The 12,943-nt window shown below is 59.0% G+C and overlaps 1 protein-coding gene across 7 annotated transcripts in view; it reads right to left on the bottom strand.

The window, feature by feature from the left end:
* ARHGEF11 (Rho guanine nucleotide exchange factor 11) overlaps positions 1-12,943 on the bottom strand; it is a 111,259-nt gene that overhangs the window by 1,110 nt on the left and 97,206 nt on the right. For all 7 annotated transcript variants that reach the window (XM_040230211.1, XM_040230209.1, XM_040230212.1 and 4 more), the window contains 18 exons: positions 11,543-11,722; positions 11,407-11,454; positions 11,013-11,200; positions 10,629-10,775; positions 10,279-10,358; positions 10,053-10,178; positions 9,365-9,482; positions 8,309-8,487; positions 7,699-7,774; positions 7,214-7,381; positions 6,416-6,506; positions 5,527-5,652; positions 5,046-5,107; positions 3,935-4,153; positions 3,212-3,574; positions 2,028-2,123; positions 864-1,111; positions 495-684 (listed from right to left, as the gene is read on the bottom strand). In XM_040230211.1, coding sequence (XP_040086145.1) covers positions 495-684; positions 864-1,111; positions 2,028-2,123; positions 3,212-3,574; positions 3,935-4,153; positions 5,046-5,107; positions 5,527-5,652; positions 6,416-6,506; positions 7,214-7,381; positions 7,699-7,774; positions 8,309-8,487; positions 9,365-9,482; positions 10,053-10,178; positions 10,279-10,358; positions 10,629-10,775; positions 11,013-11,200; positions 11,407-11,454; positions 11,543-11,722 — 2,705 coding nt within the window. The remainder of the gene's footprint in view (positions 1-494; positions 685-863; positions 1,112-2,027; positions 2,124-3,211; positions 3,575-3,934; positions 4,154-5,045; positions 5,108-5,526; positions 5,653-6,415; positions 6,507-7,213; positions 7,382-7,698; positions 7,775-8,308; positions 8,488-9,364; positions 9,483-10,052; positions 10,179-10,278; positions 10,359-10,628; positions 10,776-11,012; positions 11,201-11,406; positions 11,455-11,542; positions 11,723-12,943) is intronic.

Raw genomic sequence — 12,943 nt, 5'->3', positions numbered from 1 at the left:
CCTGTGAGAGCAGCTCTTTAGTGCCAGCCTCCCGTGACAGGCGTTCTCCACAAGAAACCTCAGAGTTTCCCGTGGGGCCTGGGAAGGGCTGTCTGCTGCATCCCACTTCTGTTTTGTTGGCCCTAAACCCACGAGTAGGTGTGGGTCTGCCTGCCTGAGTGGGAGCACAGCCGTGGCCCCAGCCCACAGAATCTGCTTCTGAACCACTTATTAAGGACGGGTTTCGGAGGTGAGACTTGGTTCCTCCTGGTTGGTTATCTCCAGAGCCCAAGGAGAAAAGAGGGTTCAGTTCTAAGGTTCCCACTTTTAGGGGAGCTTCCTCCTCCTCAAGCTGAGGAGATGAGTGAATGAATTAACTGTACCTGAGGGGGAAAAAAATGGGACCCTTTCTCAGAACTCCCCCATCTTCTCATAGCTGTGTGGTGCTATTTCCTCAGGAGCCGACGGCCTTCTCCACGCACCCACCACCCCCAACCCCAGAGGACCTCACTCACCGTCCTCCGGACAGGGCCCCAGTTCGTGGCTGTCCGTGGAGTCAGAGGCTGGGGGCTCCTTGGCTGGAGGGGAGAGGGAGCTTTCTATCCATCTAGCTGCCTCTGTGTGGAAACTGCCCACAGGTGTGGTGCCGCCAGATGACTGACCCCCGAGGGACCTGAGCAGCTCTCTGTGGGCCAGCTCCATGTCCTGGAAGAGTAGCAGAGCGCCATCTGCCCTCCAGCCCCTCTGGGGAGAGGCTGTGCTTGAGGGGGGCGGGGCGGGCTGAGGCCAGAGCCCCAGGCCAGGATCTAGGGCTCCTGCTGAGACAGCTCTTGTGGGTGACAGGTCTTGGGGATGGACTGCGCTCTGGGGACCCGAGCCCTTACCTTGAGCCGGTTGAGCTTGAGGGTCAGCTGCTCGATGGTGCGGAAGATCATGCCCACATCCCTGAGGGCCAGACTTGGGGGAGAGCGGCTGGGGCGCTTTTGATCTCCATGGCCTCCCTGAAGTGGGGGCTGAGGCTCTGTCTGCCAGGCAGGGAGGCCGTCGGGCTGGGAAGGGCTCATGTGTGCTCCTGACGGGTCCGTACTTGAGTCAGGGGGTCCTGCCGGCATGCTGACGTAAAAGCAGTTCCCTGTCCCCAGCAAGACAAAGAGATTAGGAGGGAAAGAGAGGAAGTCTAAGCCGTCTTCTGCTCCCCCAGTGTCTCCCAGGCTGACCCATGGGCCCAGGGAAGCCACTGCACGTGAGCTCAGAGCAGGCTGGCCTCAAGCTGCCTACCAGTCTCCCAAAACCCTTCGCCTTGAGAACCTTCGAGATGGTGATATTGCCCAGTGGGGCCCACACCAGGGGAAGACTAAGGAGCTAGTGGTGGAGGTTAAGGGAGAAGGGGCAGGATGGTTGCATTTATTCTGGGAAACTGTGGTGGCCCCCATTCCCTGAAGGAAGGGTGAGGCGGGGGGTAAGGGCTTTAGGTACTTTTGAAAGAGGTGGGTGGACGCCTCCTTCTGCCCCATCTCAGGCTATGCTGAACTTCAACACAGCCCCCTCCCCAATGGCCAATTACTTCGTGATCTTTGAGATACCTCAACTCATCAGAGGGGGTCAGGGACAGCTAGAGAAAGATGCCAAGGGTCCCTGACAGGACAGTCAGCATAGGTAAATGTCCAGGAGCCTGGAAGGCCTTGCAAGCCCTTTTCCACAGTGATGCTGACTGGTGTGGTGGTTGGTGTTGGGGGAGAGGTGGCTCAGAAGGTCAGGCTAAGGACACTGCGCTCACCTCCCCCACCTCCTGTGACTCAGCACAGCTGCCTCACTCTGCTGCTCTGAAAGGGGCCTGTGCAGCTCTTGGAGAGGGGCTGGCACAGGTCTGGCCCCCATCTTGAGGCCCATAGCCTACTCTCCCTGATTCCAGACAGCTGAGGGAGTGAGTATAGTGGTGCCTGTCCACGTGACTGCAGGCAGGGGTCTAACCCCGGGAGCCCAGCGCTGCCCTCAAGGGCTCCCATTCCAGCCCTGCCTGCCTCTGGCTCCAAGGAGAGGTTCGTTACCCGCAGCCTTTGCTCCGCCTTCCGCTTCGGGTGGCTCAGGCCCTGACTGGCCACTCTCTGGTAGTGCAGGGACCACCTTGCTGCCTGCCACCTCCGCTGCACCAACACCACCACCAGGGAGAGCAGAGACCGAGAGAGAAGGAAAGGGAAGGGAGACGGAGCAGGAAGGAGAGGGAGAAAGAAGAGGCGGGTATGGGGTGGGGCGGGGTGGGGGGTGAAGAAAAAGAAAAAGGGAAGAACAAAGTAAACACAAGATCACACATGATTATACCCCGCGGAGCTACAGAGAACTGCTCCACCAATTCGCCAATTCACCAGAGGAGAGAGAAGGAAGGTCAGGTCCCAGAAACCCAGGAAAGAGCGCAGACCTCGGGCAGGTGGAGAGAAAAATGCTCCTGGAAAAGGAGGCAGAGCTGGGCACTGGGGGAGGAAAGGAGACCCCTGGCACTGGTGTGGACGCCCCCCACCCCTCAAGAGCACCCTGCACTTCCCTTCCTCCCCCGCTGCACTCCTCAGACCAGGCTGCCCTCTCCTCAGCTGACTCTCCCCTCTGTCGTCTGGGCTCTGGCCAGACAAACCTGCCCTGACCCCCGTCCCAGCCAGTCCTGGCTTTTCTCGTCTTAAAACCAGGGCCGCCTAGCTCCCTGCTCATTCACCAGAGGCCCTCAGTCTCACACGGCTCCCCAGCCTTGTCCTGCAGCCCCTCTTCTTGGCTCTGCCTCCAGACCCACCCCGCCTCTGCCTCACACATCAGTGCTTCCCTGCTGCTCTCTAGAGCCACCAGCTGGAGCCCTCTGCCTGTGTCTTTCTGGGGATGAAGACCTTGAGAAGAACCCCACTTCTCCTTAGGACTGCGAGAGCAGTAAAGAACGCTAGCAGAAACTTACTGGCAGCTGACTTGTGCCACAGTGATATCCTCATAACGAATGAAGTCCAGAGGGGCTTTAGAATTTCTCCCAGGGTCACAGGGGTATTAAGTAATGAAGCTAGGACCCTGTACCTTGGCTGTCTGACCCCAAAGCCTTTACATGATGTCAACATGTCATCTTGCCCAGGATAGGGACAAACCTCTGCACACATGGCTTCCAGACAGGGGCGGGGGGAAGCAGCCAGCTGGAAGACTCAATGCTTCCCTAGCAAAGCTGGCCATGTGCCCCCCCAGGGGACACCCCAACTTACTTTACCTTTTCTTACAACTTTGTAACTTCCTGTGCCCTCTGTGCTTGAAGCTTCTTCCTCTGGATTCTTGTCTAGCTCGGAAGATTCCCAGATCCCAGAATTCCTGGTCCTTGGGGGCAGTTGTTCCAGAGAACGCAAAGCCATGTCCTCCTGCCCTGGCTGGCTCCACTCTGGCCCCGAGAGTGGGGCCTTGTCCCCTTCAGCCCCAGCAGGAGCTCGCCCCGGGGAGCCTGGGTCCCAGGGGTGTGAAGTGATGCTGCTGATGGAGGGTGTAGGGGTCAGGTCGTCCTTGGGCTCCCCAGCGGCTCGTGGGTCCGTGGGGTGACCAGGCAGCAGGCTCCATAGGATCAGGTGCCGCAGGTTCTCCACTGGAGGGGAAACGGGGGGGCGGCTTCCTGGACACAGGACCGCACACCTGGCCATGGCGGGGGTGGGTGCAGAGGAGGTGGGGGGCTGCTGCTCCCTTCTCCCACCGCCCCCCCACCCCCACCGGTGACACTGCCTCTGCAGTCACAGGGTGGAGCTGGGGGACCTTGGCCAACCAGCTGAGGGGTGGGCTGAAGGCTGGGGTGGGGGGACAGGAACAACAACGGTCTCCCTGTATCCTTCTCTCCTCGAGCACAACTCAGGGAGAGCCTCTGAGCAGGCCGAGTGGGGTACCTGCCTGTTGACACTGGCCAAGCCGCTGGGGCACTGTGGGCTGACAGCCAGGGCCAGGAGGCACTCACCGTCCTCCAGGGCTGCGTCGGCGAGTCCTTCCATGAACAGAGGGCCTGGGAGGGGCAGGAGGATGGGGTCCCTCGTCCTGCTTCCCCTGTGCTCGCTGTCCAGCGAGGCAGAAGAGTGAGGCAGCGCTCCCAGCTCCTCTTCCTCCATGCTGCCCTCCTGCTCAGCATCTGCCAGCAGGGCCGAGTGCTTCCCTTGGACCCTCTGCTGGCATCCCATGCCTGTTTCGGATGGGAGGACAGTGTCAAGCAGGGAAAGAGGGAGGGCATGTACGGGTTGATCCCAGGTCCAGCTTCGGGCTCAAGGTGCTGGGAACACTGGCCGATTCATTCCACAGTGTTTACTGAGCCTCAATCATGGCCAGGCACTGTCCCAGGCTCCTGGCACACATCAGTAGAAAAAAAACAGAGATCCCTGCCCTGTGGAACTTAAATTCTAACTGACGAACATAGAGAAAAAGAAAATAAGTAAATTAACGACATAAATTAGCTAAGAAGTGCGATAGGAAAGAAAAAAGCATACGCGGGGGTATGGGAGATCAGGAATGCTGGTATTAAGCCGAGTGGTCAACGAAGGCACTTGGTGCAAAGCTGACAATCTATCTGCACGAAGACTTAAAGTGGGGCGGGAGTTAAGAGAGGCATTCCAGCGGAAGGAAAGCGAAGACAGACCCAGCCAGGGAGCCTGCTCACGGAGAGTCCTCCCTAAACTTGAGGTGGTAAGTTACTTCACACTAAAAACTCAACAAGAGTTCTGTTGGGGACCCTCGTGCCCCTGTCGACCCCATGCTACTGACTGTATCTTCAGCCCTCTGGGCGCCACTCCCCACCCCCACCCTCAGGATTCCCCTACTGGCCACAGCACATCTCTAAGAATATCCCGTTCTCCATTAGGGGCCGCCAGACTCTACCCGACTGCCCCCTCTTCCTCCTCAGGGGGAAGCTCTGTTCACTTGAGCCTGTTCTTTCCTCTTCCAGCCCTCCTTCCTCCTCCTGCTTTTCTCTGTTCTTATGGCCCTTTATAGCTCTCTCCCACCACCCCAGCCACCTCCTTACCTGTGCCTACAGAGAGCGAGCTGGGTCAGGCCCCCCCAGAGACAGCTCAGGGACTTACCTCCTGGGGCTGCCTCAGGCTCCGCTTCACCACGGAACACCTCGGAGTCATCCGGTCCTGCCCTGCGGGGAGAAACCGCCACGGTGAGAGAGGCCCGCCTGCCTGGAATTCTGGCTCTCTGCCAGCTGGGAGGTGGCCATGTCACGAAATTCCACTCTGGCCGCCCGAGTTCACATGGGCAATGCAGGAGCAGGGCCCAAGAAGGCAGTGGCTTAGATTTCAGACCTGCTGTCTGGTGAGCAACCTGGAGAGCAGGGTGGGTGCATTCTGCCCCCTCACCCCGACAATTCAGGCACAGTCTGAGCAGGGCAATGGGGGGAAGGCCAGGCAGGGACAGAAGGTGCAGGTGCAGGCGTGCCTTACTCTGCCTGCCCGCTAACACCTGGCAGCTGAGGCTGTCCAGCCCAGGGATGAAGTGCTCAGAAGCAGCACATGAGCGGCTTGGGGTGGGGATGGTGAGCGGGCCTGGAGGGCTGCGCACCTGCTGGGTGTGGGGCTCCGGTCGGCTGGCTCCTGGGGGCCTTGGGGCGGGGGGTGGATGGGTGTCGGGGCAGCTCCGGGGAGCCTGGTGGCGTTCCGAACAGCCTCTTCTAAAAGCTCCATCCACCTGTTGCTCGGCAGGAAAAGAGAGGTCTGGTGGCGACAAGAGGACAGAGGAGCAGCGTCTCCCCTACCAACCCTGAGTTAGAGCTCCGAGGCCCTTTGCCAGAACCTTCCCTGAGGACCCTCTGCCCAGCCGGGGGCCCGCCGCCCATGCAGTTCTGACTAGCTGCCCCACTTGGGGCGGGTTTATGTTACTCGCAGCTACCAACTGCTGAACACCAACACTGTTAGGCTCTGCGCTCTGCATTCTTTTCTCTCTCAATGTAACTCCCAAGAGGCAGCGCCATCCGCAGTCACAGATGAAAGCCCCGAGAAACTGTCTGACCCAAGCTGTCTCTGGCCTCTGGGTCAGACAGGCTACTACTGAGGCTGGCTACTGTCAGGAACATGTGTGGGTGGATGCCGTGGGGTGGAGATGAGAGTTCTGGAGGCAAACACCTCTGAAGAATGCGGGCATTTAAAACACTTGATAGAGAAAGAGAAGAACCACCCAAGGGAAGGGAGGGGGCTAGAGAAAGGAGGCGCAGCGGGCTGGCTGGAAGGCTGCTGGTGGCGCCTCCTTCCTCAGACAGGCCGCTCATGGGGTCAGGGATGGCGATCCCAAAAGCCTCTCTGCGTCTGTCTTATCTCCCTCTTCTGTGTCAAGGCCCCATCCTCTAACCACTCTGGGCCCAGTCCTGGTCTCACTGTCCAAGTCCTCACACACCGCCCTGGTCCCACGGGGATGGCAGTTACGCGGGACTGCCCCGCTTCCCAGCAATCCTCACGTGTTCTTGTCTGATGATGTCAAAGCCACCAGCTCGTAGATCTGAGGTGGGCCCAACTCAGAAGTACAGATGATGAAGAAGGCCCGTTTATCTGTGCAGAAGACAGAAGGAGAAGGGTCTGTACTGGGGGTGGCAGAGGCATGACTGCAGCCTGGGTTGGGTGACAAAGTGTGGACTTGAAACCCTGACCCTCAACTAGATGGAGAACGCAGCACTAGTTGGACCTAGGTCATTGGGTTCCACTTACAGAAGGACAGAGGCCATTCTGGTTCCTCTAATGCCACTTTCATAGTCGTTGCCTCCCGCTTTCCTCACAGTGAAGGCTGAGGGTTATAAAACCACATCACACCCATCCTCCCTTTCCACCTCCCCCAAGAGACAGGCATTGCATCACTCCCCACGCTACAGCTGAGGAAAGCGAGCCCAGGGCTCTTCTTGTACCTGCTCCGCTTCCCACCAACGTGCTCCGAGCACGGGGCTGGGCTCTGGCCTGTGGGTGTGAACTCTGCCTGTCCCTCCTGCAGCAGGAAGGCGTGTCCTACTCGTCTCTGCCCAGTTCTGCTTCCTCATCCTCAGGCCACCCTTGGTGCTCACATCCCATCCTGCCTGCACCACGCTGTCCACCTTCATCCCCATCCTACCCCATACTGAACCACACCTTCCTGCTTAGATGAGTCAGGGTAGAAGGAAAGTCACACAGGCAGGACAGTAAGTTCATCACCCAGCGCTCACTGGACGTGAGTACCAGGGCGCATGGCCTGGGACCTGGGCCAGCTGAGGCCGTCTCCTTGTGGGTACCTGTGGCCACCGAGCGGACAAGCACAGCGTTGAGCTTGAGCACAGGGCTGAAGGTCTGCTTGCTGTCTGAGGAGCCCACGGCCATCTTGCTGTGGCACTTGAGCAGCAGCTTCTCGTCCTGCTTCTGCAGCAGCACCAGGAGATCCTCCAGCAGCAGCACGTGGAGGTCTGGAGGAGGGTGGTGCTGGTGAGGGGTTCCCCGCTGCCTGCTCAGCCCTCACCAACACCTGGGATACCAGAGGCTCCTGGATGGTCGTCCTCAGGGTCTGCGAAGCCCTGGAGTCTGGTAATCTGCTTAGTTTTTGGTCCTCCCTCCCTATGCTGTGCTCAAGGTGCCCTGAGCTCTCAACCCCAGTGGTCTTTGGAGCTGCCTCCCAGCTACCTTACTGCCCTTAAGCGCGCCAGGTACAGGGCTGATGATCCAGAGAGGAAGAGCCCGGGTGATGCCCTAGATTCCCTCTTGGCCCCAGGCCCCTGGCGCTTACCCAAGGTCTTATCCTTGCTGATCCTCCAGGTCAGAGGCCCCTCGTGGATCATCTTTCTGGTTGTAAGATCCAAACTCTGTTAAAGAGACACCATTCATTCAACAAGCATCTGAAAACCTAGACTCTATGCTAAGGTGCTGGGCATCGGTGGTGTGAACAAGAACTAGTCCCTTGCCCTCACACTCTTGTGGGGGATGCAGACAAGTAAAAAGGCAACTGCAAGGTCACAGGCTGCGTGCTGTGCCGGGGGTTACACTGGTGGCCCTGGTGGGGGTCTCCCTACCCCCTACCACACGCTGCTGATCCTCCTATGGGGGTCCTGCCCATGCCTTCACCTTTGTTTCCTCCCACATGGCCTTCACTGTTACCTTGAGTCTATTCCCACCTCCTGCTCTCCCAGGCTGAGTTCTCACACCCAGCCTCTGTAGTCAGACTGTTTGCCCTTGTCTGTCTAGGGACAAGGTGACAAGAGTAACCGGTGCTGTGTAACTCCAGGGCTCTCATCACACATCCTTTTACAAATGGGCACAGGTCTCGTCCCCCCAGTACTCTCCAGGTCCTGCTGTTCCTGAGGAGGCCCGAGAAGTGTGTGTGCCTGTGGGGCCCCGACCTTGAACTCTGCTGCCAGGGGGTTGCTGGCCCTCTCCAGGGAGGTGGTGTCCAGGCGCTTCTGGTAGCCTTCCAGACGGTGCCGGTTCTCTGTCTGCTTTACCGCTTCGTTCACATACTTGAGAATTTCACGGCACTGGTCCCGGGCCCGGCAGAGTTTCTCATGCTCGGAGGTGCCGCCTGCCCATGGGGTAACAAGGGGTTTTTAGGGCTCCTGCCAGACGAGTCTGCCAGAGCCTACCAGGAGCTGGCTACCGACACACGTTAGTGGGCCACCGGGGCCAGCTAGTCACACGTCACGGGGATGGTGGAGATATGCCACCCTGCCCAACTTGGACCTCAAACGTAAGGATGACATATTCTGAGGATCCATAGGCTTCAGACCTCTGCTCTGCAGACACTGATGGCTCTTGGGAATTCCTGCCTAGCTGCAACTGGCTCTACAGGTGTGGGGACACGGATGGGGACCGAGGGAGCGATGGTGCCTCCCTCTAAGAACAGCAGGTTGTGGGTCCTTCCCACTTCTCCACGCTAATGCCAACGTCTCCAACTTGAGGGTGGTGAAAGGTGCTCGGGATCCCAGGGACAGTGACGACCTGGGGCTATACTCCCTATTCAGCTTGGTCCCCTACTCCTCTGGAGTAACTCACCAGGCACAGCTGTATCTTTTGTGCATGGCAACGCCCCCAGAGATGTCCAGCAGGAGGCATGAACGGGACTAAAGTCCAGTCACAACCTCTGGTGCAGGACCACGCCCCTCAGAGGAGCCAAGCTGCCGTGTGTGCCAAGCCCACATCATCAGAGGCCTCACTCCCAAGAGGCCTCACTCTCATCTGCACAGAGACCCCACACAGGCCGGCAGCAGCCTGTACCTCCTCCTGTGCTGAGCACCTTATTTATTGCCAAAGCACGTTACAATGGTCATCTTCTCTGAGACTGACCGTAAGAACACAAGGATGGAGACCCTCAAGACCAGAGAGGTCAAGTGACTTGCTAAGGCCACAGAGCAGGTCTGTGCCAGAGCCGGGCTGCGGGCCAGGCGCCCATGGGCCCTTACCCTCCGTGTGCTTGATGATGCTCTCCAGCAGCAGTGGGTACTTGGTGAGCCGCTGCATCTCGGAGACGATGAGGTCCCGCAGCTGCAGTCGCCGGCACTGAGGGTGGCTCTCGGCCTCCTACATGGAAGGGCGCACAGAGGAAGACGGCAGCCTGGGTTAGGAGCTGGCTTGTGGGCTCAGGACCCACAGGATGGGACGGATGCTCAATAGGTCCTAATTCCAGAAGAGTCACTCAGAAATGGTGGTGGCAGCTTCTTGCTTTGATATTTAGGAAAAAGCTGGGGGCGGGGGTGGGGGGCAGGAAGACAACAGCCCAAGAAAGGGATATGGTCAAACCACGTAAAGCAAGGATTATTCCTACTTTATAGACAAAAAAACCTGAGATCCATCTGAGTAAATACAGGCACTAGTAGGTGAGCGGGGCCATCTGATGGCAAGTCTGGTGTCTCTGTCTTGAGAGCAATTCTATGTCAGTGTTTCTGAAGAGGGGGCCAGGGACGGTGTGGATGGAGCAGAATTGCTGGTCACCGACCCTGGTAGAGAGAGGAGGCCAGGGTGCCTGGAGCTGGGGGCCAGCAGGGCAGTCTGGGAGATCATGGGTCGACCTGGCAAACTCTCCCCCTCAGCCTCACTGAACTAAGACAGGACTGGCTGGTTTCGGCGGCGACAAGCAGAGGCCAAGCGTACCTGCATGAAGAGCTGGAACCGGCTCTCCTTGCGCTGCCTGGTCTTGATCAGCTCCAGGGCGATGGACTGATAGGAGCAGAACTGCGCGGCCACCTCCTGGAGCTCCTCCCGGGCAGGGCCGTCGAACTGATAGGGAGAACAGACACCACATAGCCCACCTCACACCCCTGCCCGGAACCTCTCCCCCGCTTCCTCCAAGGCCTCCCTGGGGCCTGGGCAGCCATACCCGAGCCAGCATGAGGTCACTGACTTCTTTGATAATGGGGCCCTCCTCCCGGAGCTTCCTCATAGCTTCACACCAGGAATCTGGGGCAAGGAGAGAAGACAGAAGCGCCTGGGGTTGAGCTGCGTGGCCAGGCCCTTGGTGACGGGGGGAAGAGGGCTCTGAGGGTCGTGCCGTCCAGGCAGGGTCTGGGAGCCACTTCACTCGTGGGGGAGTTGGAATGCTGGCTTCAGGCTGGGCATCAGGTTCTCCCACCAAAGAGGAGAGGCAGGGGCTATGTGCTCGGGGGTCCTGGCATGTGGGCAGAAATCTGAAGGCTGGCCAGGGGTGGGGGTGGGCGGGGGGCTCCTCACTGTGGATCTCGATGAGCTCGGGCAGGTTGGGGAAGAGCCGGGCCAGCTCCTCACGGGGCAGCAGGCTCTCCTTCTTCATCCGCTGGTAGAAGATCAGGTCAAGGACCCGGAGTGTGCGCAGATGGGACGCCTCGGTCACGAACAGCTCTGAGCAGGTGCAGGGATAGGGAGGGCCAGAGAGACAGCGGGACAGCCGTCAGCAAGGATATACTGGGACCTCTCCTGAAGGCCAGGATGCAGGTGGTCCTCACAGGAATCACAGCATGGGCTGGCTGTGCCCCTAAGGCCCCACCCTCTCTTCTCTACCACCCTTTGTGTCCGAGGTGCTCTGCACCGGTTACCATATGAGTCAGCGTGGAAATAGGGAGAGGCAGCTGGTCTCACCATTGATGACCTCCTGCCGGTCAATCTCCCTTTGGCTCAGCCTGGCCACCACGTCCTTGCCCACTGTGTGCTGCCAGTTCTGGGCGTCTGGCTCTGGCTCCAGGTCAGACAGCTGGCCCAGATCGTCTTCTAGCAGGTTAGGGAGGAGAGCGTCTGTGCCGAACCCCAAGTTGGGGGACTCGATACTCCTGGGGGAAAAGAGGTGGTGGCTCAGTGCCACACGGAGGAAGAGGTCAAACATGGGGTGTGTCCCCCACTCTCCTGCCCAACCTGCTTGTCCTGGGCCCTGGGAAACCAGGGGGCCAGGAAGAGGAGCTGCACCACCAACAGGCCAGCAGAAGGCACGGCTGGGTCAGGGACACCAAACAGAGACGCTGCTACACCCATCACTCACCTGCGGCCCATTTTGGGGGTGAAGGGAGGGGTTGGGTTCTCAAGAGACCTGTGGAGAGAATGTCAACTCTCAGCCACCCTCTGCTGCCTGGCCCCCAAGACACCAGTGGGCGAAGCCCACCCCGAGCCTCGCCCACCTGGTGGAAAGGCTGGAGGCAGACGAGGAGGCTGACTGGTGGAGGCGGGCGGCCTCCGCGGCGGCGTCCATGTCCACGTCGCTGCGAGAGCGGGGCACGTTCTCCGCCTTCCGGGACCGCTTCATCTCCTCCCGGCCCTTCAGGCTCTCAGAGCGGCCCAGGCGAATCTCTGAGCGTGAACTGGGTGGAAACAGCAAGAGATGTGGGGTCTCACCTCTGACCAGCTCTGACCTGCTACCCTCTCAGGGCCTGCCTCTGCTCTGTAGGCTTCCATTCCAAACACCAGACCCAGTGCACCCAAACTCCCGGTGGCAAACGCTGCTCAGTGACAAACCGCTTTTACTACAGACTCCTTCCTCTCCCCAGCGAGGCTCGATGGACAGAGCCTCTCATCTTCCTCTTTCTTTTTAAGGCTCAACAGTGGTTGCCCCGCGGGCTTAGCTGCTCCACCGCATGTAGGATCTTCCCAGAGCAGGGATCGAACCCGTGTCTCCTGCACTGGCAGGCAGATACTTTACCACTGAGCCACCAGGGAAGCCTTCATCTTCCTCCTGACTGATCAGAAAGGGATCCCCAAAAGAAGCTAAAATCTGGGACTTAATAGAAGCAGACTTGTGGGGTATCTGGATGCCAAAGACCCTGAGACCCCATCAGGCTGCTGTGGACACCAAAGGCTAACACCAGGAACCATGAGGCCCTACACTCCCTGCCCCCACCATCTCCTGGCCGGCCCACCTGGCCCTCTGCTCTGGAATGGGCCGGTGCCCACCGTGGACTCTGCTTCTAAGAGGGAAGTACAAGCAGCCCCTGCACATACTCTCTAGCATTCTCCATACTGTCAGAGAAGTCTATCTGAATTCCCATGCCTCCAGTTGTGATGTGGATTGTGGATTTCCTCTGTTCTTATCCTGAGAGCATCCTTTCTAGGCTTCCAGCCCTCTCAGAGCGGAGCAGCTTGGAAGGGTCCTTCAGGGGCATGCTTACTGATGGGCAGAAACCTGCTGCCTGGCCTGCCATTCTTGGTCACTGAGTGTCTGTGGGGCTTGAGATGCTGGCGACTGGGTGCTGCTCTTCTCCAAGTCCTGCAGTGCATCAGCCCGGTGACAGCTGGCATCTCTGACCCCTAGCTGCCCCAGGATGGCGCCTCCCCCCATGGCCCTGCTGGGCTGGTTCTTTGCTGATATTATTGCTAATCTATTTCCTGCTCTGCATCTAGGACCGCAGGAGGCCTGGGGAGTCTGGAGAGTTAATAGCTCAGCAGACTGCCGCAGAGAAGGAGCCAAATAAATGGCTTGGTCCCCATTCATCAAGTCTCTCTGAACTGCCACAGGATCCAAATGCCGCTCCCCTCTGGGTCCCCACGGTTTGCCTGCAGGGTCAGAACCCATCCTGTCAGCTGAT

The sequence above is a fragment of the Oryx dammah genome, unplaced genomic scaffold (assembly GCF_014754425.2).
Source record: "Oryx dammah isolate SB20612 unplaced genomic scaffold, SCBI_Odam_1.1 HiC_scaffold_28, whole genome shotgun sequence".
NCBI classification, from domain to species: domain Eukaryota; kingdom Metazoa; phylum Chordata; class Mammalia; order Artiodactyla; family Bovidae; genus Oryx; species Oryx dammah.
The sequence above is the reverse complement of the archived record's forward strand: the minus strand, read 5'-3'. Positions and strand labels throughout refer to the sequence as shown.